Below are 24,460 nucleotides of genomic sequence, written 5' to 3' on the forward strand. Positions count from 1 at the left end.
AGCATGTGGTATTTCAACCAAAGCCTGTGGTTTATTTCAATAAACTTTTGTTCGTGCTTCACCTCAGAAGAAGCTTTCTTGAGATCTAGACAAAAAAACAACAACAATAACAACCAAGGCCTGTTTTTCTAATAAAATGGGAACTTGTAGTATCTCTAAGTCTCTTGTCCTTTGTGGAAAGTTTACACTTGTTATGCAGGTGTTGTGCGAGTGTTTGCACTTTATCTTTGACAGATTTTTCCAACGCTTGGGTTGCAGCATAGTTGCCACCTATCGCAATAAATGCCACTCAATGCGGCTGATTGAAAGATAAGCATCTCCGCCAAGCACATTTACTGACATCCCCCATTATTCCCCTTCACATCTCCTAGTTTTCATTCATGCATGTAAGTCTCTTGTGCTCGAATCCCTGAATTTGAATGACTGGATTACTCTTCTATCCTTTCCTCAAACCTGATAATGATGATGACAGTCGATTCGCGTACGATGGCAATCATCTCCTTGATGGTTCTTTGAAGGATGGCAAGAATTATTGACTCAAAGCTAAATCACCCCAGGGATTTACCATTATAAGTACCTCGTGCCAGCAGGAAAGGACTTAGCAAAGCCAGGAAGGCACGAGCGAAAAGTCTCCGTTGTGTCCTTGTAACGCCGCCAATAAAGCCTCATCTTTAAACAAGCGGCTATCGAGGTTGTAGTGCTGCTCAAACACAGCTGCCGGTCTCCTTAAGAGGCGTCTTTCAACCCTCTCCATTAATGTGCATTATGGGTAGCATGTCCATATCTGTGAAGGCTTCCGAGTGCTATTTGTCAGAAGGTGTTCCATCAATAAATGCCTTTCATCTTTCTTCACACCCAAGAAAAGGCACATCCGTTCAGGCGTTGGCTCGGGGAGAAGTATCTCCCTGGCACCGACGCTTCAAAAGACTGCTTCGCCTTGCCAAACATGCAAATTCGCCTGACTTTATTGCCAGCTAAATGGCTCCGGGTCCTGAAGGAAGCTGAGACACTTCCAACCATTCGCGGAGGTTTTCTTCGAGCCAACATCAAGGATAATCCCCCTTTACATTGATTACACAGGGCAAGTGTTGTGGCCGTCAGCTGCTTGTAAGATAAAAGTATTCAGGAGAGGCCACACAGGATCTAATCCACCGTCGGGACAGAACGATAGGGTTGAGCACAATGCAGTATGTCAGATTTCCTGGTACAAAAATAAGCTAGTCACTGAAGGCATGACATTCCAAGCTGCATAGATAAATTTACTGCTGCTTGAGATGTATTGCTCAATTCGAAAACCATTCACTTTTCATTTTTTCTGGTAACAGATACCAGATGAATATGGAAGGTAGGAGCATCATTATAACAGAAGCTTTAACTGGATTTTTCAAACGTGTATTTGGATGCCAATTTTTATCACATTTTTAAATATGATGATCAGGATTTGGCTGTGCTCTCAAAGGAAACCGCACTAACAGCTCTTCAAATCCTCTCCCTTGTGAATACTGCAAAAAAAAGTTTTTTTTATTATTATTATATTATATTTTAAATATAAAACCGGTCCCCACAAGGAAAAAAAAAATATTAAAAATAGTCAATGATGTTTATCTGAAAGTGTAACAATACAAACAGGTTTTGGTTTAGGTTTAGGTTTAGGTTTAGGTTTAGGGTTAGGGTTAGGGTTAGGGTTGGGTTGGGGGTTAAAAATTTTGTTTGGTCAATATAAAAGTAATAGAAGTCTATGGAAAGTCCCCACAGTTCACAGAAACCAACATGAGTGTGTGTGTGTGTGTGTGTGTGTGTGTGTGTGTGTGTGTGTGTGTGTGTGTGTGTGTGTGTGTGTGTGTGTGTGTGCGTGATTATTAGCGTGGTAACAATATAAAAACTTTTTTATGCTCAAAATGTTTTAATTTTGATACATGTAACAATATAAAAACTCCATAATCACGGGAAGAAGGAGGCGGGAACCGGCGGACATTCAAATAAATAAAATACCCAAATAAACATTAAAACAGCGCGACAGCCCCTCACAGACGACTGCCGCACACAAACAAAAACCAAACGCAAAATAAAACCCAGGCCTGGTCCTCTCTCGTCCTTCACTGTCGTCGCTCCTCTTTTGTATCCTCCCAATCTCCTCCGTGGGACTCGAGACCGGAGAGTGGAGCAGGTGTCGCTCATTTCCCAATCACTCCACCGGCCTCGCTCCGTTCCCACGGCTCTCGGCCCCGCCCCACTCATCACAATACATTTTAAATTTTAAACAAGACTTAGATAATTTTGTCTCTCAAGTAAATGTATCTCATTGTTTGTTTTTTTCAGTGTAAATGTAAGGAATGTTTAGATGTTTCTACAAGAAAACAAAAGTAGTCTTTTACATCAGTGGTTCTTAACCTTTTTGACTTCAATGCCCCATTTTGTCCACAATAATTTCCTGTGATTTTTCCAGTTGAACGTGATTCATTGGATAAGGATTTACTCACAATTTATACCCAATAAAATATTTTAGAGCCTGGGATACAGTATATACATATTTTAGAGCTTGGCCGATATACATATTAGACTTTTCGATGTCAACAAATCACACTTTTAAAATGAGGCTTCCTCATATATCCAGGTTTTCCAAGAAGTGGCAATCCTGTTTTTTGAAAGACAAAAAAAGAGTTGTTAAGGGGGTGATGAAGAAATATCTTGATTTTTAGTTGTTTTAGCTCGTTTCTATGCTTGTATGGTCTGATTGTAAGTCATTTTAAGGCCCTCTTGGAAGTTTGCAGAGGTTGAGCCTGGCTTAGGACCACTGCTTTAAACCGATATGGTTCACTAATGTCTTCTCTAGTGGGTCAGATGAAGTATTTTCTGGATGTCTCTGTTCGCCCGTGTGAAGGAACAGAAATCGGTTAAAGAAACTTGGACCAGCACAAAAAGTCATACTTGCTTCCTTTGGTGGCATATCCCTTGTGCTTATTGTATACAAATGGAAATTACCTCCCTGTCATGGTAGCTTCCCATTGCTGCCTAAATGTCACGCTAAGCAAGAATCAAGGCTTTGCCGTACTGCACATAAGGACAGAACGGGTGTGTTGCGAATGATTAGCATTTAGCTACTGCAGCCGCCAGTAGGCGTGACAACCAAGTAATGAGATAAACATTTTTGCCATCTCACAAAATAGCACACAACACGGCTGGAAGTAGGTAGAGCATTTCCGCAGTAATAAATGATTCGAACAGTGAAATAGTTTTCACTGCCACATCAGCGCCTCATGTAAACAAAATTAGAACATCTTCGTGATTTCCGTCCGTGGAAATTTTTAGACGTATTTCTCTATTCAGACTCAAAACAAACTAATAGTGCATTCAAAATGATTTATTTTATGATTTGTATTCGGTTTGTATTTACTAAGATATATACAAGCCATTCAGGTATAAGAATTCCAGGGTGTCTGAATTCAATCTCTGTTTCTCTGCACAGCTGACTAACCTTACCGAGGTCCATGATCAAATCAGTGGGATGGCACGATGCCCCTACAACCCTCTGCATAATTCCACTGCCCTCATCACTTCCAGCGGGGAGCTGTATGCTGCCACAGCCATGGACTTTTCCGGCAGGGACCCGGCAATCTACAGAAGCCTGGGAGGACTTCCACCTCTGCGTACTGCTCAATACAACTCCAAATGGCTCAATGGTATTGTATGAAATATATTTAATTCAATTATGACATTACGAGAAAAAACAAAAGTCATTAATAGTAATCAAGTGACTAACTGGTCTTTGGAAAATGTGGCACAAGTTGTTTCTTTTAAAGCGTAGTTCAACTAAAAATTGAATTTCTGTCATCATTTACTCACCTTCATGTCATTCCAAATCTGCATGAATTTCTTTCTGTAACGCAAAAAAAGAAATTAGGCAGAATGACAGCCTCCATCACTGTTCACTTTTATTGTATGAAAAAAAAGATGTCTGTTAGTCTGTAACATTCTGCCTAACATTGGCTTTTGTGTTCCATATTTGAGGTTCTGAACAACAAAAGGAGGTGTCGATGACATGTTGGGGGGTGGGGGTGAGATGTACTGTAAGTTTAAGTTGTGGTGGTTCACAACACAAAAATAGGCTGAAGGTCTGTTCTGATAAGGTTTCAAACATCTGCAAGAACAACACTAAATGCAAGTGTAACTTAACAAGTAAATGTGTATATTTGGTAAGATAAATCTACTCATGATCCTTTCAAATAGATGAGAAAGCGCATTCTGGATCATTTGTTGTTGACTTCAAATAGTATTAGAGTATTTGGTCAAGTTTGACTGTTTTATTGCAACATCAGTCATATCATAGAGGGTAGACAAATTAGCATATGCCAACATGAATGGGATTTTCAACATGCAATCATCCATAAAATGATACAACACTAACAAAAAATGAATACAGTTTTAGTAATTTTAGTCACCTGTTGTGTCCATCTGGCTTGTTTTTGCTGGATTTGAACTGACCATCTTAAAGGAACAGTTCACACAAAAATGAAAATTCTGTTATCATTTACTCACAAAAACATGATACCAAAACCCAAAAACACATATCTCCTATCTAACAAAAAAAAAAAACAAAATAAAGATTGTAACCAACAAACATATTTATAGACAAAAACACAGACAAAAAAAACAGAAACCCACTTGAGATATTCCTCAAAATATTTAGAAGAAAAACAGACATACAGGTTTTGAATTTTCATTTTTGCACAAAGTATCCCTTTAACTGTAGACCTTAATCTTTTCTCCAAACCTAAACATCAACATCCAAATTGAAAAAAACTGCCTGAGCTGATGGGTTTAAAAATTGTCATCAGAAGATCTTGACAGAGAAGAATTCCACCTGATTTACATTTACATGACATTAACTTTTTCCAATTGATTTTTCCTCCTTCATGTTGGGCAAATGTGCAAAGCTCCTCACCACAAAAGAAAATGAATTTGCTGTCAATCACATCCAGCTCCTCACTTTGAATCTTACGGATCTGGCCATGACTTTTGCTCTATTTGCTTTTGAGAGGCTCGTGCGTTCATCTGTTTTGAATGGAGAACGATAATTAAACGAGTAAGCTCGCTTTGATCGTTTCTCACCGTAACCTTTCTCTTCTCATATGACAAATGAGTTTGTCCATTACCTAAGCATAAGATTAATAAATGCATCTCGATGGGCTAGCGGTTCTGCTCCATGTGCAATCCGTTATTAATCACTGTCATCTGTCCCCCGTTTCTGTCAAACTCAGAGCCCAACTTCGTTTCCTCCTACGACATCGGCAACTTCACCTACTTCTTCTTCCGTGAGAACGCTGTGGAGCACGACTGCGGCCGGACAGTGTTCTCTCGCGCCGCCCGCGTCTGCAAGAATGACATCGGGGGACGTTTTCTGTTGGAGGACACCTGGACCACCTTTATGAAGGCCAGGCTTAATTGCTCACGGCCGGGCGAGATTCCATTCAACTACAACGAGCTGCAGGGAACATTTTTCCTGCCTGAGCTCGAGCTTCTCTATGGGATTTTCACTACTAATGTGTGAGTAAAGCACCTTTTGATCACAACAAACAGTTTTAAGATATCCGCTGTTATGTTCAGGGTTTCAAAGCACAAAAGTCAGCTTATGACCCATTATTTCCTGCAGAATGTCAATTTTGTGGTCTGCATTCTCAGCAAAAGCCTGTTATTAATTGCATAGTTTTTTGTGAGGACACTATCATTTTAACACTATACATTTGCGTACATTTTTTTTTTTTTTTTTTTGCTCAACTGCTGTTATCTCTCTGGTAGTGTGTGATCTGTGTCACAGTCAGCCATGGACAGATCCATTTTTCACATTGTGTTCCACTATGCTTTAATGATTGTCAGTGAAAAAGTGTTGCATATAAGTGTGTGTGTGTGTGTGCTGACTGCATGCTTCTGACTCTGTTCTCAGCAACAGCATTGCCGCATCAGCAGTGTGCGCATTCAATCTGAGCGCTATTACCCAAGTGTTCAGTGGGCCTTTCAAGTACCAGGAGAACTCACGCTCCGCTTGGCTGCCCTACCCCAATCCCAACCCTGACTTTCAGGTAAGCACCCAGAAAATGACAGTCACTTTTATGGACAGTATGCATTCGCTCCATCTACTTTAAAAGTTAAGTGGCACTTTCCACAAATAGGGTACAGAATAGGGCCTGAAACTCTCAAATGGTCAGTGAAAGGAGGTGCTTAACCTGCGGAGAATGTTGATCATCATTCTCTTCATCAAGAAGTCATTCTGAGTTTTATTTTCCATTATTTGATGAGACCCTGTTAACAGCATTTGTTGTTTAAATGTTTTTGTTGTTGTTGTTGTTGTTGTTGTTGTTGTTATTTTCTAATAGTAAACATAATTAGATGATTTTTCTGTTCAGTAGAAAAAAATTAAGTGATATAATGAGTAACAGGGTTGCAAATTTGATTTAAAAAAATATCAAAGTGACAGTAAAGCCATTTATAATGTTCCAAAAGGTAGAACTTTGCATTCATCAACAAATCCTAAAAGGTGTCACAGTTTCTACAGAAATACTAAGCAGCACAACATTTTTCAATGTTTTTAATATTGTTCACTAATAATATGTTTCTTGATCAGCAAATCAGCATATTAGAATGATTTCAGAAGCATCATGTGGCATTGAAGCCTGTTGACAATTCAGCTTTGCATCACAGGAATAAATTTAAAAATATATTAAAATATATTTTTTAATTATAATATTTTACAATGTTACCATTTTACTGTATTTTTTATATTTTTGCAACCTTGAAAAAGTGACTTCTTTTAAAAAAAACATAAAAAAAAATCTTACTGACCCCAAACTTTTGAACAGTAGTGTAGCTCGGAAGCAAATGTTGGATTAAAAAAAGGATAAAAAAAAACATAATTTTTCCATTCTAATAATTTCTCTTAAAATATTACAGGTGACAGGGTTAAACTTGACTTGAATTCAGTCAACAGCACAATATGTGTAAAAATAAACACACGCACACACACAAAACGTCTTTTTCCACAATGCTGTAGGAGGTAATACAAATTAGTTTGTAATATAAATATTTTTACCTGATTTTCTAAATTAATGGAATTTGTATTTAACAGATTATGTCAAAATGATGGTGTATTATTTTGATTTTTCACTACCATTGAGGTGGGACAGGTCAAAATCACCATATTTTAAAAACTACCTACATTTCATTCTCGGTTAATAACAATAAAAATTGTGGGATTTGTGTCTCTGCTGCTCTAATGCCAAATAATACAGTATTTGTGAAAAGTGGCAGGTCTCTTTCTGTTGGCAGCACTCCAGCTGTAAACAACCAAAAAAATAATTGACTTTCTCACCTCAACTACCACCAATGTGTGCCCAATTAAAATGAGATGGTGACTGATGTTTTTGGTTTTATTGCCTCATGTGTTTGCCTGATTATTCTCCAGAAAAAAAAAAGAATATGTGAAGTGAGTTTTTATATTCCTGAGAACTGTCCAATTATCCAAAACCCACAAACACCTAAGTCTGATATTGTCGATGATAACGGAGGGGAGACAGATCCGATCATGGTTCCTCAAGCCTCTCTCATGGTCGTTAATTTGCCTCCATTTCCATGTCTTTGTAATGCTCACAAATTTATGAATAAAGTTGCCAGCTTATAACATTTTTGGCTGGACAGTTACAACGATAAGAGCTAATAAAACCAGTATTCATCTCCTGTGGAGTATTGCCAGCCACTTCACAATGACTGACTCTGCAGTGCATAGTTTTAAGACTTTCTTCTGAAATCTAACTCGGGGTCAGAATGAAGGAATGTATCTGTGTCTAAATTGCTGGTAATTGTTAAAAGGTTAATCTAAAGCCGTTAAATGTATTTTAATGTGACGTGAGATCCATGTTCAGGCCCAGATGGACTCTTTATTTACATTTTCCAAGCTGATTTTTGGTGAAATTCTCCAGAATGCATTTAAACATAGTAAATCGTGTTGAAAACCAGTTCGATTACATTTCACCTCTAAGAAGAAACACACAAGGGCCAGATGCTCTGAATGACGTGTTCAGATTCTTTGAAAATCTTCAGCACTTTCTGTTGGAATTGGGTGTAGATTCTATGCGGGCCTGGTAATGACCCCATTAAAATCACTTGACTACCATATCTAAACCCCTTCAAAACTGTCTGATCAGCATGGACTTCTTTTTTGGATCAGCTGAATCAGACTTTCTTGTCTGGCTTATTGAAGCCGATCTCTGTGACTTGATAATTAAGTTTCCGAAGTTCACATAAAAGTCTTTTTCTCATTGAACCACAAGGATTCATGATGTACAGGAGCCCCACTTTATCTAGCTCGCTGTGACATCTTCATCAAGCATTTGTCCATGTTGTTGAGGCCAGATTTACGAGCTTGAAATTTATGGCTTCCAGCACTGATGGAAAATGGCTTGCTGTATATTCTGTTCTTGAAAGACCAACATGCACCCCATTTAAATAGAATTATGCCTGCGTTGATCTCCAGCTGATTGATGCTGATTATATGTGATCCAAGAGAGAGTGCAGGTTTTGTGAGGCCAGCTAATTTGTTTCTCCATATAAAATCTTATTCAGAGAGGAAAACAACTGTAATTTAGGAAAACAACTGCTAGCCAGATTTACACAGAAAATACTTTTCTATAGAAGAAATTATCATGATTTCATACAACAAATGGGTTCTTCAGACCAACAGCCTTTAGTGACTTTTTTTTGCATTTCTTCACAGACCGTTAATCCTTTTTTTTCTTTCTTATCAGCATCTCTCTGTTTGTATCTCTCTTGTTCTTTCTCAGTGTGGCACTATAGATTACGGCTCCTATGTGAACTTAACAGAGAGGAATCTGCAGGATGCCCAGAAGTTCATTCTGATGCACGAGGTGGTGCAGCCCGTCGTTCCTGTGCCATACTTCATGGAGGACAATGTGCGCTTCTCCCATGTGGCTGTGGATGTAGTGCAGGGCAAAGACATGCTCTATCACATCATTTATCTAGCAACAGGTATAGTACCACACCACCAGGTCTGAACATAGAGTTAACATTTATGCACATTTAATATAGTCTAAAATAAGCACTGCATTAGGTATACGTTACTGATGGAGGTTAATGGAGTTGCAGCATAAGATGCTGAATTGCAAATGCAGTCCATTAGTTGTGGCAGATGCTTATAGTGAGTGATCTGATTTGTATAAAAGCTCATTTCCACCTCAGTCAAAAATAGAAAAGTTAATTTGTAAAATAAAGTTGAAAATAAGAAATAAAGTCATAGTTGACAAGTTTTAGGTATGAATATATTTATTCAGCAAGGATGCATTAAATTACAATATATCTATTTCAAGTAAATCATATTATCTCGAACTTTCTACTGATCAAAGAATCCTAAAATAAAAGTATCACAGTTTCTACAAAAATATTAAGGGGCATAGCTATTTTCAACATTGATGATGATGTTTTTTTTTTTTTTTTTTTTTTGAGCAGCAAATCAGCATATTAGAATGATTTCTAAAGAAACATGAGACACTGAAGCCTGGAGTAATGATTCTGAAAATTCAGATTTGTATCACAAGAATAAATTAAATGTTAAATATGTTCAAATAGAAAACAGTTATTTTAAATTGTAATAATATTTTAGTTTTTCTGTATTTATTTATTTATTATCAAATAATTGCAGCCTTGGTGAGCCTTTCAAAAGCAAAATTTTAACGACCTCAAACTTTTGAACAGTAATGTAAGTAGACACTCACACACACATATATAAATCTGTCAGTCGATTCACACTGAAGACAGATATGGGTCACTAACAAACAAGAATTTAAATAGTGGATAAAAAAAACAGATCTGAAAAAAAAAAATTCTGAAATGAACATTAAAGCCTGTAATATGAAAGTAGTCAGAGAATCCCAGGTGGCCGACTTCTCATTAAACCCACAGCTTATTAGAATGTTACTTTTACCATCAGAACTTTGTCGAGTGAAGACTTCTACATTGCCATAAGGGAGGCACAGGGGAAAACTGACTCTAGTAATTGGTGGTCCACTTGAATCATTGGTCTTTGAAGCAAGCAACAGTTGGTCACCAAGCTGAATAAAGGCATTAGACACATAGCAACGATAAAACATCAAAGGCAGCATGTGCTTACATAGGGGAAAAAAATGTACTGTAAGCTGTCATTTGCTATCCAGATGTACACCAGAGCTCTGGAAATCTTCAAGTCTGTCTGCTCTGGCCTATGCACTGCTGAAAAACACTGAACATCTAGTTACCTGTCAACAGAAATTAAATTACAGGAACACTTCTTGTTAAAGAACTGTGTAAAATAAACAGTTGGTAAAGGGAAGGAGACACTTGTTAAATTGTACAACATAAACACACAGGACAGTCAGGGTTTAAAAGCTGTTTGCTAATTGGGCGAGCAGCGTGACTATGGTTTTATTTCTGTAATACACCAACTGTTTTCAATTATCAGAAAGTCAGAGGCTCATGCTGATTTAAGAGCATTCACAATGTCTGTCTAGTCTGACTGTGAGGGAATAAAGGAATGGAATAGCAAAAAAGAATAATAAAAAAAAATGTCATTGTCAAAATGTCATGTAATTTCAAACCTGTATAACTTTATTTCTTTGTGGCACAGAAAAAGGAGAATTTTAATGGTCACAAATGGCTCCCGGTCTTAAAAGAGGTCCATTCTCCATATTCCAAGTCTTCTAGAACTTAAAAAAAAAAAACTTTTTTGAACTGGTTTAACTTATTCATTTAAAAGGTCTGACTCGAAAGAAAGATTGATCGCTACTTCTGAAAACGTCAACGTTCGGCGTAAATATTTTCAGACAATAATACTAATCTCTTTCATTTCAGTCTGTTAACTTAGTATTATTACTTGTTCATTTCGGATATGTTATTAATTATTTTAATTTCAGTTTTAGTCATTTTAATACGTAAACTTAAACTTCAGTTAGTTGCCAAGGCAGTATTTCCAATTTATGTTTCCATCTTATATTTAAATCTTAGTTTATTGCAGTTTAATTTCAATTACTGGATACAAATGTTAATTTGTTTTAACATCGGTAGCACTGGTCTGTTCCTCACACAAAGCTCTCATATGACAAAATATTGTGCACACATTATATGAATCACTTTCATGATACTTTTATATAGCGCTTTTGCGTCTTTTTTTGAGGAATGGAAACTGTATGTAAAACTGCCATCTTTTTTTAATCTTTCTTTTGATGTTCCAAATTAAAAGTAAGTCATACGCATTTGGAACAACATGAGGATGAGTAAATGATGAATTAATCATTTAATGCTCAACATTGCAGTCACTTGCTATGTATTCCAGGATAATGACGTGCACTCAAGATTAAAATATTTGCGAGGCGCTGTAAGATAAATCCTCTGCTATGGCAAACAGTTCTTTATGCTCCATGTTTATAAAGTTAGCCTCAATTCAATTCATGCCAGACAATAATAGCTTGAAGTGTGAGGAACGTAGATGGAATTTCACAGTCGAATGGAATGAAATAGAGCACTGAAGCCTGTTTTGACAAGAGCAGGGACCTAATCAGTGGCTCTTGTAGTATCTAAAAGTTCATTGCCCCACATGTTGTATGGCTCCTATAAAACATCAGACAGGCCGCTTTGGAGCGAACAGAAGAATAACAGCAACTATTGCGAGGATAAAATAGATATTAAATAGCTTATCAAACCAATCCAGTTCACTCTTTGTGACATTATGAAACCAATGAATGTCCTCCACAGTCCACATGCTCCATAGAGGGATGTGTAACTTGCGAAAGGTGATTCATCCGATAATTCTGCCCTCCTTTCAACTGCACAAAAGCCACCCTTTGGAAAAAGATAATGAATCTTCTCTGGAGAGTAGTCAGTCCACCCTCTTTGCCCTTTCTGATCCAAATAGCACATCCATATTTAAGTTGACAGCCCAGGTGGCAGAATAGCACTTTATAGAATTTTCATGTGATAGAAGAAATCTGAGGTCATTCTCCACTGCTGCTTCTCTGACATCATTTCCTTTCAATCTCACCAGGTCATCAGAGATGCCCCACTTGATCACCTAAACTGCTTCCTCACTCTTTTTCCCCCGGCTCTTACCTTCTCTCTAATATCTAACACACTTGTTCTCAAATTTCTCTTTCTACTTTCTAGATTACGGCACTATTAAGAAGGTGCTCTCTCCGCTGAACCAGACCACAGGCAGCTGTTTGCTGGATGAGATTGAGCTTTTCCCCCCAAAGAAGAGGCAGCCAATCCGCAGTCTGCTCATACTTCACAGCCGCAGTGAGCTATTTGTGGGAGTCAGAGACCAGGTCATCAAAATCCCATTGATGCGCTGCAACTTCCACAAGTCTAGAGAGTGAGTACTGCTGCTTCTCAGTAGATAAATGTACAACATCTTAAGGTAGAAATTCATAACTACTTCCCAAAAATGAAAATGTTATCACTTATTCACCCTCATGTCAAAAATTCAACACAAAAGTTGTTGTTTCTAGATGACTTAGAATAGACCTTGTTAGTGGCAAATTTGACAGGAATGAAAATGCAGCCGTGAGGGATAGAAGTACAGTGCGTTCAATGGATTGTACTGTTGTTTAACAACATGCCGATTGTTTAGCTGGCGAAATGTATTTCTCAAAATACATCGGTTGTGAAAATTATATGACCTTTATACAATTCGTTCCATTGTAAACACTCTAAGCTTCATCCATGTTAAATTCAATATGGTGCCTAACCTGATTAAAGTGTATAATGAACAGATTATATGGACTTTTAGGGTACTTTAGTTTTTTGGGGGGAGGGTTTTGTCCTTTTTGGAGCTTGACACGGCCTTCATCCATTTTCATTTTGTCAACCCTTTCATCAAAATATAATAACTTTTTGTGTACAAAGACTATGTGGCCGTGGGGGAAAAAAGTATTAGCAAATAACAATGAATCCTATTTTTCACAGTCTGATCAACCCTTAAAGAGTAAAATCAAATCCAAGGCTATATTTTGTAGTTTTTTTACACCATTGATTTTTTATTTTTTATTTTTTTGGTCACTCTTCAATAAGATTTAATGTGTTAACTTCGTTAACAGTGGACCATTTTACAGCATTTAATAATTTAGGTTGATGCTTTAGACTATTTTTGGTCACACTTTATTTTAAGTTCTAATTCTCGCTGTTAACAAGCCATTATCTACGACTTTTGCCTCAATAAACTCCTAATTTGCTGTTTATTAATAGTAAGATAGTTGTTAAGTTAAGGTATTGGGTAGGATTAGGGAATTGGTCCCACTAAAGTGTTGCCCTATCTTTTAATTATTAATTCATTTTTGTTCATAATTAATGTTAATTTATTGTATTTTCTTGCTGAAATATGTTGGTATATATAGAAATTAATATCCTAAGTTATTACATTCTGTAAAAGTACTGTTCATTGTTAGTTCATGATACCTAATGCATTAACTAATGTTGACAAACAGAACCTTACTGTGAAATGTTACCCATTTATTTTCCTTGCAAATTTCATGTTTTATGTGATAAGTTAAATGTAAGTGTCATTTCATGATTGCTTTTAATAATACCAAAGTTTTGATTCCTGGCAAGATAAATGATACTAGTAATCTTACGAGCGCATACATGCCTGCAACCTTTTTTTTTTTACTGCACAAGAATAAACGTAATTTCACAAAGATCATCTGCCAGAGGGCAACAAAGAACAATCATCATGTTTGACATTGTGCCTCCAGGCCTTCATATCAAGAGCACTTCTCTAATCTCTGCTCATAAGGGGAGATGGCAGCCTGTTCATCATCTCTCTCCATTTGCATTCCAATGAAAAGCGCTGAGTTATGTGAATATGAGCTGAGTTTTGCCTGATGAGCTTTTTCTATCCTCTTAAGCGGTTAAAGATTGGGAGAGGTCAATTACTCACCCCTCTATACTTTCTGACAGCAAAAAGGGGAACTAATGCAAATTTTGTTTGAATAAACAGCCACATGCCGTAACAGGGCCGTTTTAAAGTGCCTGGTTTACACTGGTGATATTCACATTGCCGTGTCACTGTACTCCAAACTTCACAGCTCTGAGCACTTGGCTTCATCTTTTCATCCGTACTGATGACTGCTGTGATAGTCCTCAATAAGTTTGAAAAGCTAATCGGTGCATCTCAGGGCTGTTCTCTGTTTCTGATGAAAGTTATTACCAACACTCGAGGGAAATACTGCCAAATGAAGTTATGCTAAAGCAAGCAATATTTATAATAAGAAGCATGTGCGCTCTTTATGGTGTTTAACTTTTTAAAGGGCTCATATGATATGTTTTTACCATTCTATTTATTTCCCAGAGGTGCACTGATAAAGTTATTCAACTTTTTTGTTCTATTTAGTGTCAGAATTTAATTTACATGATGATTTTTAAACCCTTCTTTGACTCTTAGAAGTGTATACCTTTAAGACTTCTGTGTAAAAGCTCTTTCTGCATGTAAAAAACTGACTAGCTTCTCATTTACTCTTGCTATGCTTGCTCATGGCCTTCTTTAAAAGGATGTGCAGAGCTGTAGGTGCTACACACAGCCTGGAACAGTGTGTTTTTAGTGGACTTTCACAATTTAATATTAATAATTTTTTTATTGTATATTATTTTATTTATTATTATTTTACTTCTGCTCTTGTTTATGAACAATGTGATCTGTTGTACTTGTTCATGTTTCAGGTTTCTGATGTCAGAAAGAATTTCATAAGCCGTATTTGCGGTTTAGCGTCAATATATGATGTTTTTGGACTGGGAAGGAATTTGTCAGTTGTAAAACTTGTGAACAGTGTGCTTTCATAAAGGAAAATTGGATTTCTTGTTACATGACCTCTTCACTTCTGTTCTTCTTTTGTCTTCTCGCAGTTGATTAATGTTGCCATAAACTTTCGTTTCATGATGAGCATCTGTTCTTTCTTTCTCCCTCTCTCTCTCTCTCAGTGCCTGTGTGGGGGCCAGGGATCCGTACTGCGGCTGGGATCTGGTGCTCAAGAAATGCACCACCCTGGAAGAAAGCGTCAGCATGAGCCAATGGGAGCAGAGCATCACACGGTGTCCTGTGAGTATCCAGAATGCACTTCAATCATTCACGCAGTGCCTCAGCCCTCAAAGCCAAATGTGTATATATATATATGTATATATGAAGTCTCTTGATGCTGATCCAGTCTGTCAGTGAAGAACAGGGACAAATGCGCCCGCTTCAACCGTTACTTGCAGGTTCAACTTTTTTTCTCATGACAGCAGACACTCTTAGAAGTGTTTTATAACAATGTTGAGGAAACATTGCAGGTGATGGACAGACAGTGCTGAGACAGTGCAGATCTGATGTATTGCTGCTTTTGCAGCAAAACAAACTTTTCCTCTTTCTGTACTCAAAAAGTGAATATAAGGCTAATAGTAAATAGCGCTTGTGTGCAAAGAAACAAAGCACAGCAGAATATCTTTCAGCTGAATGGCATTCTCTGGTAACATGGCTTCATATTCCCACACTCCTTTGTGCTGACATGTGCCCCTGCCTGAGGCCTCCCATCCTGTAGATCACTCCCAGAATCCTTTGTCCAATCCATCACGTCCCTCCCCTGTATAGTGGCTCTGAAAATATTTAGACACTTGCTCTTCACAAGGTTTCATGTTCTAAAGGTTACATGTAGTGTTCTGTGAGATACCACAGCTCTGAAAGCACAGTCCACACACACACACACATATTTGTGGACACACAGATACTATAAGCTATATCAGGCATTGTGGCAGTCTCACAGGGTCTTTAGGTAAAAGACCTTGTAGCTTGTAGCTGTAGCTGATAAATGACATTTTGTGTAATAGCAAGTTGCCTCCCACGCTGCCTGAAGAAAGCAGCATGGAATTGTTGAACACAAACAGGGAAGTGTAAAAGTGTGGGAGGCTTTGGTCTCAGAGTCACTAGAATGCAAGATTTCTATTGATTTAGTTTCACACATGTTGTTTACACATATTGGTTACACATTTTGAGGTCCAGGTGTCCTTTGATGTTGGAAGCAACAATCAAAAATGTGCCCCAAACATGTTAAGCTGTGGTGCTTGTCTGGAAGATGCAGATTTGTATCCTGCCTATACGTCTGCAGGGTAAGATTGTGTCCAGGTGTCTGAGGTTGAGTGACAGATCTAAAATGACTTCAGTACTAGAGCACAGAAAGGCTAGATGGAGACACACTTCATTCACAAAGCCCATCTGGAGGCTGACACGGTATGGAAGTAAACAAAGAACCACATTTGTTTTTTCTGGAAAAAACGTTAACTTACTGTATCATCCCTGCCTTAAAATAGGCAGAAACCGCATCTATATTTAAAGGAAAAACGAGGCATTTGAAAAAGAGGTTTGTTTTTACTTTTTCACCACACTGGAAATGTGACTCTCTTATGCGTTCGGTACACAAAGAGCACAAACAATTTCTCTCCACACAGAGGGTCATTTATTCTTCTCTATTCATAATGCATTGACAATCTTTTCCACAGAACTCATCGTGTTTTATGCGCTAGACAACATTACCTTCTCCCTTTGTTCACAAAATATGTTGTCCTGTATCTGATACCTCAGATGTTAATAACCAGAGAGCAATAACAAAATTACATTAGCTATTCATTACTACATTCTCATATAATGCCTCAAATGAAAATATTTGCTCATTGTAAAGCGTGTTCATTTTCCAAAGAGGAGGCCAGCTATTTTCAGCTATCACAAATCTAATATGCTGAAAGCTATATTTTAGTTTGGATTCATCTAATAGTTGGCAAATGTGACCTTATCTGCAGTAATAATTTATTTGCATTCATATTTTGTTTACTTGTTTCTGTGCCCATTTACTATTTATGTGCTCTCTTTCTGTTTTGTGTGGTTATGTTTGTGTGTAGGTGAGGAATGTGACTGTGGATGGTCATTTTGGAGCCTGGTCAGGATGGAAAGCTTGTAGTCACAGTGATGGCAGCAGTGTTGGTTCATGCCAGTGTCGTACTCGAGCGTGTGACAGCCCGAGCCCTCAGTGTGGAGGGCAGCCGTGCCAAGGAATCAGTGTTGAGGTGGCAAACTGCTCCAGGTATGCAAACGTCTCACAAATACTGTATATATACAGCACAAAGACTAAAGCACAAACAGGGAAGCTACACATTCCACCTATAGGCATGACAGCATTATATGGAAGCCAATCTCCACATCAAATCACAAAATATAACCTATAACACACAATAATTATAAAAATCACAACATTATTTCTTGTAATTCTCAAAATATAACATTGTATCTCAGTTGTAACTTGGTTTCTCAGAACTCTCAGAAATGTCTAACAATTGTTTCTCACAATTTCTCATAATTGCAACTTTTTATCTCATAAGATAAAACTACAGAGTGACCATATTTTGCAATTGTGCATAGATTTTTTGTAATTGTTATTTTAATTCATTTCACAGTTGTGATTTTATCTCTCAATTGCAACTTTATCTCATACAATCTGCGGTCACACTTCACACAATTATTTCAAATCTAATTTTTCATAATATATAACAATCACATGATTGAGCCTATATCACACAATTATTTTATATCTCATGTTTTTTACTTTATATCTCGCAACTTGTAATTGCAAATTTATTTCCCACAATTATCATAATGTGGATTTTTCACTCACAATGTGACTTTAAATATCACAATTGCAACTTGATTTCTCATAATAATTTTAAATTGGAGCATTGTGATTTCATATATGACAATTGCAACTTGATGTCTCACAACTGTTGCTTTTTTTCTTATAATAATGACTTTATATCCCACAATGTGACTAATTTCGCAATTGTGCCTTGATTTTTTTCGTAATTGTCATTTTATGTTTCACAAATTCAAATTCATATTTCACAGTTGTGATTTTATCTCTCATTTTAGCTTTATATCTCACAATTACGACTTGATTTCTACGACTTGATCATTTCATTTTAAATCCGACATTTGCAATTTCTAATATCAGTTTTTACTTTATTTCTCATAATTGCAAATTTTCTTCTATGCCACTTTATGTCTCACAATGTGACTTTTTTATCTTGTAATTGTAAGTGTATCTTCCTAAATTCCAAGTTTGTCGTAATGGAATTTTATATCTTGCAGTCTTTTTTATTTCGTTTTTTGTTTTAGTCCTTACTCTGAAGTGGAAACAAGCTTCCATACCATGCCACAAAACAGTAATTTCTCAGAAACAAAATGATTCTGAACTCATTTTCAAGACTAAATCATTTCATACAATTATGTTGTTTCCATTGTAAACAGCCTTAGATTAGTCTTAAATAAGATACTCAGTGAACAAACTGAAGGTCAGATTATACCAGCCAGCTGTGCCAGCGTTTGATTAGTGATTACTGCCGTAACATATCCATCCTCAGAAACGGGGCATGGACGCCATGGACAGCATGGGCTCCTTGCAGCACCAGCTGTGGGATCGGTTTCCAGGTCAGACAGCGTTCCTGCAGCAACCCCACTCCCCGCCACGGAGGACGCGTTTGTGTGGGCCAGAATCGTGAAGAGAGGTAAAGAAAAGCATGACAGCTCATTATATGTGCAATATTTATTTATTTTTTTACTCTCAAAATCTAAGGGGGCACAAGCCTGTTTGAAAGGGCATGATGCTTCTTTTATTTGTTGCTTTCATTCTCACCTGCTGCATATGTGATTTCTGCTGTGATTGCATGGCATTTGATGATAATGAATGAATAAACGCAGCTCATTTTATTGCTTTTTTATTACTCCTCCTATTATGCAATGTTCATTTCTAGAAAGCTTGTTAGTACATAACTGGAAGTGCAGAAACCAAATGCTTGAATTGGAATGGAATGAGTGAGAGAGGTTCTTCTTTATCTGCCCCATAAATTGTGTGACTGACATCCAATTAAAAATAAACATGCTAAGACTTGTTAATTACAGAGACTGCCGCCACAGACTCCACACACACACTCCAAAACTGTAGGTATGATAGTGCGCCATCTAATCATGGCAGAATTATGTTTTTAAACTGCGCTACCCTGAGAATGTGTGAGGTTTCTAAGCAACAGTGCATTGCAGCTGAAAAATTAGACCTGAAGTGCTGGGATGAAGAGAGGGCGAGAAAGGCATCTGTTGGAAACAGTTGTCTCCCTCTGTTGAAGGTGCCAACTTTTCCTGACTCACACTTCAGGCTTCAGTCTTCAGACATTTTTATAAATATGCTCACTTATGTTTAAGACAACACTGTTAAACTCACCTGTTGCTGAGAATAAGATAAGAAAATTCAAATTATCTCCTTATAATAATATTTGAATCTTCTAGAGGTAAATAATTGGTTTTGGTTCATGACCCAAGAGGTGACCACTGACCAACAATATGAAACAAAATGGTAAACAAAAAGGACTCTTTTTTTTGTTGTTCTTATGTACAATAAACCATTTAATTTGATCCTTAAAAATATTTGAAATTAGTTTATTTATAATTTATTTATATTAGTTTATTAGAATTTATATTAGAAACATAAACTGCATGGGCCCAACAATATGCAAATTTATTAACATGACTGAATCAGTAGTGTAAAGTTTATTGTTAACTATGACTAAAACTATAAAATTTTTACAAGGAAACTATTTTGATCAACTATTTCAACTGAAGAATGAAGTTTACCAGCATTTATTAGTAAGCACGGAATGTACATAAGCTTGGTCTTGGCGGACAAGATCTGCTACGCTGCTGCTGCAAGGAGTAAGGATACATCTGAAATGCACATGAAACAGTGACTTGAACTTAGACTGCTGCAAGGATAATAGGGAGAACCCCCGGACAGATCTTGGCAGGTGGTGCTGGGGAAGGTGGAGGGCTAGCGAAATCCCATGGCGCGCTGCAACGAACTGATTCGAGACACTCAGTAATAAATAGGTTATGTAGATAGAAACAAACAAATGATTGGATGACACTCGGAAGAGTTTCATGACTGAACTATACATTAAAACAAAATGATTTAAAATGTATTCTGTTTATTGAAATAAAATAAAATGATTAAATGAAACTTTAGAAGTGTTGCCTTGGCAAGTAACTGAAATAAAATAAACTGAAGTATCAAAATTTAAAACTGAAACTGAATATAAAAAAAACTAATAATAATGACAAAAGGACATAACACAATTATTAAAATTTCAACAAAAAATAAAATGACAACTAAAAAAAAAATTCAAAATATGAATAAATATTATCCAATGCCATGCATTCTGCAACAAAAGATCGTTAACAGCTGTTCTATGCGGTGATATACAGTACATTGGCTAGGGCATCCAAATGCTCGCCTATCATTCATCGACCTCAAATATGGATTAACATCTGAAACATGTAAGTAGTAGCAACTTCAAATGGCCACTAACTCTAATGTTAACCTATAAAAATGTGCGCTTTTTCAGTGTTTGTGCGGAATGAGGAAGTGCGCGCCGGTGTGATCACTTGCGTTTACAATTTTTTGGACATACAAATAGGAGTTATACTCCTTTGTAAACTTTAAACTTTAAACTTTAAACTTTTATTTGTGTGCAGTCACAAAAACAACAACAACATCAACAAATCTTTGTGATTTTGTAAAATAAAATTATAAAAAAGGGAGCGCATACACGTTCTCCCTTCTCATCACGGTCTTTGAACTTGAGTGCGTCAAATAATAAAATGAAACTCTGTGTATACAGTACTTCCCTCAGGCATTAAAAATATAGGCCTTTCTAAGGCAAGTGAAATGTCTGCTTTTAAACGAAACAATTCAGATGGAAAACAACTATTCTTAGGTTATGTGATCTTTATGAAACATTAATATATAGGCGCATCCAGTGAGGAGATCGTCAATTGATCACTGCAGCCTGATGCATTCATAATAATAACATCAACGAATTATAAAAATGTTAAGGCAGTCTCCTGGCTTTTTTCCCTGATGCATTCATAATCATTACTTCTGGCAGTGCGCTGTGTGGCAAACCTTATTTGTGCACTACATAGCCAATTAAACGCTTATTACTATGATTTATGGTTTATTAATATAAACATCCGATTAGACGACTAACCGCTCAACATGAACGACTACTGGTCGACCAGAAAAATCTTTAGTCAAGGGTAGCCCTACCAGAAATGCCCATAAAATTAAATGATAATGTCCTGGCAGTTTTTTGTTGTTGTTGTTGTTGTTGTTGTTGTTGTTGTTGTTGTTTTGTTTTTTTCTTAAGATGTAGTATGTAAATACAGTAATATAAAGAAAAATATCACTGGATTAAACTGAAATATTTTACATTTTGTAAATGTAACGTACTATAACCATGCATGATTGAAAAATAATAAGCTCTTATGATTCTTTATTATTCTTTCTCATTTTAGAAAATTACATTTTGACAATATAACAAACTGAGCTCAGGTTTGCCAAGATACCAGTGTCTGCAATCACAAGTCATAAACTTTTTAATTTCACTTCATCTAATTATTCCAAGCTCATTATATGAGCCATACTATCCACATTAATTTTATAGTTTTATACTTCTACTGTATTTAAAAAAAATGAAGGAGCAACTGCTGAGCAATATAATTGTCCTGTGTAACGGGACAAAATGAGCATGTCAGGTTTTCACTATAGAAACACAGACATGGGTCTTAAGACATGAATAACGCTGCAGATTGGAAGTTTTTCTTTCCTTTTTTGCAGGTGACTGTGAAACAGACCAGTTCTGCCACCTCTTGCATTTTCTATCTCCTGCCCCCCGCTTACACTCTGTTCCAAGGCGCCAGGGCACTTGATGCCCTTAGGTGTCTAAGCATAAAGGCTGTGAATAATCAGCAGAAAAGTTCTGGTGCAAGCTTTGAGTTTGGCTCCAGTCTCGCTAGTCTAGAAGCCCCTGTGAGTTTTTCACACCACCCATGCACTTTAATACGACACCTCGACCAGCCCAGCGGTGCATAATGGCTGTTAAAACAAATCTGGGGAGCGCGTCAGGGCCCACAGTTTTCATTTAAGGTTGAAGGGAGCCGAGTTAATGGCTCAAATGTGCTTTGTCAGTTCCCTTAGAAGGACGCTGCTTTGGACCAAAAGAAGAAAGCAGCATTCCTGGTTTTGTTCTACTCGGGCTACTGCAAAATCTCTGTAGTTCAGGGTCTTTTGTCCGATATTGAAAGAAGTTTGGATTCACTTGTTAGTGCTGCAGGGAACTTTTTTACTTTGAGTCCCGCTCAGCTGATGGGCATCTGTTCAGAGGTAATCAGAATCAGCTCATATGTACAGTCACACTTTATTCCCTGTTCGGCGCACTGCTGCCAGATGGCAAAGTCCTCAGCACGCAACTCTGCTGTGGGTCAGTCACCATGAGATGTCCTCGATGAGGGAAACGAGAAAGAGACATTGAGAGAGTCAGCTTAAGTGATACTTCAGTCAAAAATATAGAATCTTTCCTCATTTGCTCACCCTTTTGTTGTTCAGAAATCAGTCTGATTCAGAAGATGGATTTATGAATCAGATCTCACGGCTTTTCTAATGAACACATGATCGTTTGATATTGATGGATAACAAATAAATACATATAATCCGAATAATGAGATAAATGTATTTAATTAGCTATTTTTTATAGTAGTTTTCTATTTAAAGTGTCCCTATTATGGGTTATGAAAGGTTCATATTTTGGTTTTGGGAGTCCCCAGCAATAGGTTAACATGCATGCAAGTTCAAAAAACACTTTCATTGTCTTATAATATGTATTTATTTTTACCTTACTTGCTCAACGACTCCCAAATGATTCGCTCAACGATTCATTTTTCCAAACCCCTCCTTTGTGTGATGCTAATCTGCAGTGATTGGTCCGATTGGATCATGCCTATAATGCCTGATAAAGCAGTTTGTGAGCAGTGCTGCTTTGTGTACAGCCCTTACCGGGGAAGCAGCTATTTTAGTGCTCCAAAAGCAGCTGCTAGTGGCAAAGAATGTATTATTATTTTCATTCTGTGCACAACAAGTGGGCGGGCAATATGCAATGTTTCATGTTGACATTTTAAAAAACTATTCATTTCAATGATTCAGAGTTGTCTCTTTATTTTGAGAGACAATAAATTTATACACAGTGCACTTTCAGAATTAAAACTTTGCCAGATGTTTTCATTCACTTAGCGCTCTGTTACACACTCCATGTAAGGTAATTTAAAAAAATTCATAAGGGGCACTGTTATATATATATATATATATATTATATATTATATATTGCATACTTATATATATTGTTTTTATTTGAAACAAAGTTAGAAGTTAGTAACTGAAATAAGTTGAGTTTACTCATGAGCTTGGGAAAATCCAAAGTGATTAAATTTTATGCTGCTTTTAATTGAACGTTGTTTAAATATGAATGTTGTTTAAAACAGATTTTTTTTTAATGTATATTATATAAATCAACTTTAGTTTGGGGTCTTTTTTTGAGAAATTATTCAGGAAGAATTCATTAGACGTAAAGACATTTACAATACTACAAACAAACAATTTCTATTTCAAAGAAATGTTCTTTTCTTTGATCTTTCTATTCATCAAAGAATTTTGGAGAAAAAAGTATCATGGTTTCACAAAAATATGGAGCCGCACTTTTTAAAAGGAGTCTTCGGATGCTAAAGTCATCGGCTAAAGTAAACAGTCCCTCAGAGAGTGGCATCAGAAGAGAGGGGCGGGGTCAGCAGAGCTAATTTGCATTTAAAGGAAAATGCTACAAAACGGCTTTATCTGAAAAGAGCTGTTTTTGACAGTGTTGTTTTACACAACCATTGAGAAATTTTAACCAAACTATGTTACAGACTTTTCATTAAGACCCTAAAGAATCATATTTGATTCTTTACTGATAAGATTAAATGTTTGTTGAGCAACAAATCTGACATTGAATAATGATTATTTTGAATTGTAATAATATTTCAGTCCAGTTACACTTTATTTTAAGGTGTCCTTGTTACAGTGTAATAATGCATTTAATAATACATTTATTGAGGTGGAATACGGGTAAGGTTAGGGACAGGTTTGATGGTATAGGTAGATTTAAGGGTGGGTTAAGGTCTAAGGGATGGGTCAACAGTGTAATTATAAATGAATTACAGATGTAATTAAATGCAGGTATTTTTTTCTTAAATATATATACATTCTAAAAAATGCTGGGTTAAAAACAACCCAACTTGGGTTATTTGGCAACCCAGCGCTGGGTAAATACTGGACAGAACACATGCTGGGTTAAATGTTTTAACCAAACATGCTGGGCTATTTTATTTAAGTCTTCTATTGTTTAAAAATTATCATATTGCTGGCTTAAAATGGACTGAACATTCAAAAAACACACATAATTACTAGAGGCAACAGCAATAATCAAAAGATGAACATTT

The 24,460-nt window shown here is 36.7% G+C and overlaps 1 protein-coding gene across 3 annotated transcripts in view; it reads left to right on the plus strand.

Annotated features, from left to right (window-relative positions):
- Positions 1-24,460, plus strand: part of sema5a (sema domain, seven thrombospondin repeats (type 1 and type 1-like), transmembrane domain (TM) and short cytoplasmic domain, (semaphorin) 5A) — a 126,072-nt gene that overhangs the window by 66,927 nt on the left and 34,685 nt on the right. For all 3 annotated transcript variants that reach the window (XR_006158531.1, XM_042752485.1, XM_042752484.1), the window contains exons 7-14: positions 3,467-3,680; positions 5,259-5,544; positions 5,942-6,077; positions 8,832-9,036; positions 12,199-12,406; positions 15,007-15,124; positions 16,954-17,135; positions 18,466-18,609. Coding sequence is in view for 2 of the 3 variants with exons in the window: in XM_042752485.1 (XP_042608419.1) it covers positions 3,467-3,680; positions 5,259-5,544; positions 5,942-6,077; positions 8,832-9,036; positions 12,199-12,406; positions 15,007-15,124; positions 16,954-17,135; positions 18,466-18,609 (1,493 nt within the window). In the remaining variant the exon portion in view is untranslated. The remainder of the gene's footprint in view (positions 1-3,466; positions 3,681-5,258; positions 5,545-5,941; positions 6,078-8,831; positions 9,037-12,198; positions 12,407-15,006; positions 15,125-16,953; positions 17,136-18,465; positions 18,610-24,460) is intronic.

Source organism: Cyprinus carpio, chromosome B24, assembly GCF_018340385.1.
Source record: "Cyprinus carpio isolate SPL01 chromosome B24, ASM1834038v1, whole genome shotgun sequence".
NCBI classification, from domain to species: domain Eukaryota; kingdom Metazoa; phylum Chordata; class Actinopteri; order Cypriniformes; family Cyprinidae; genus Cyprinus; species Cyprinus carpio.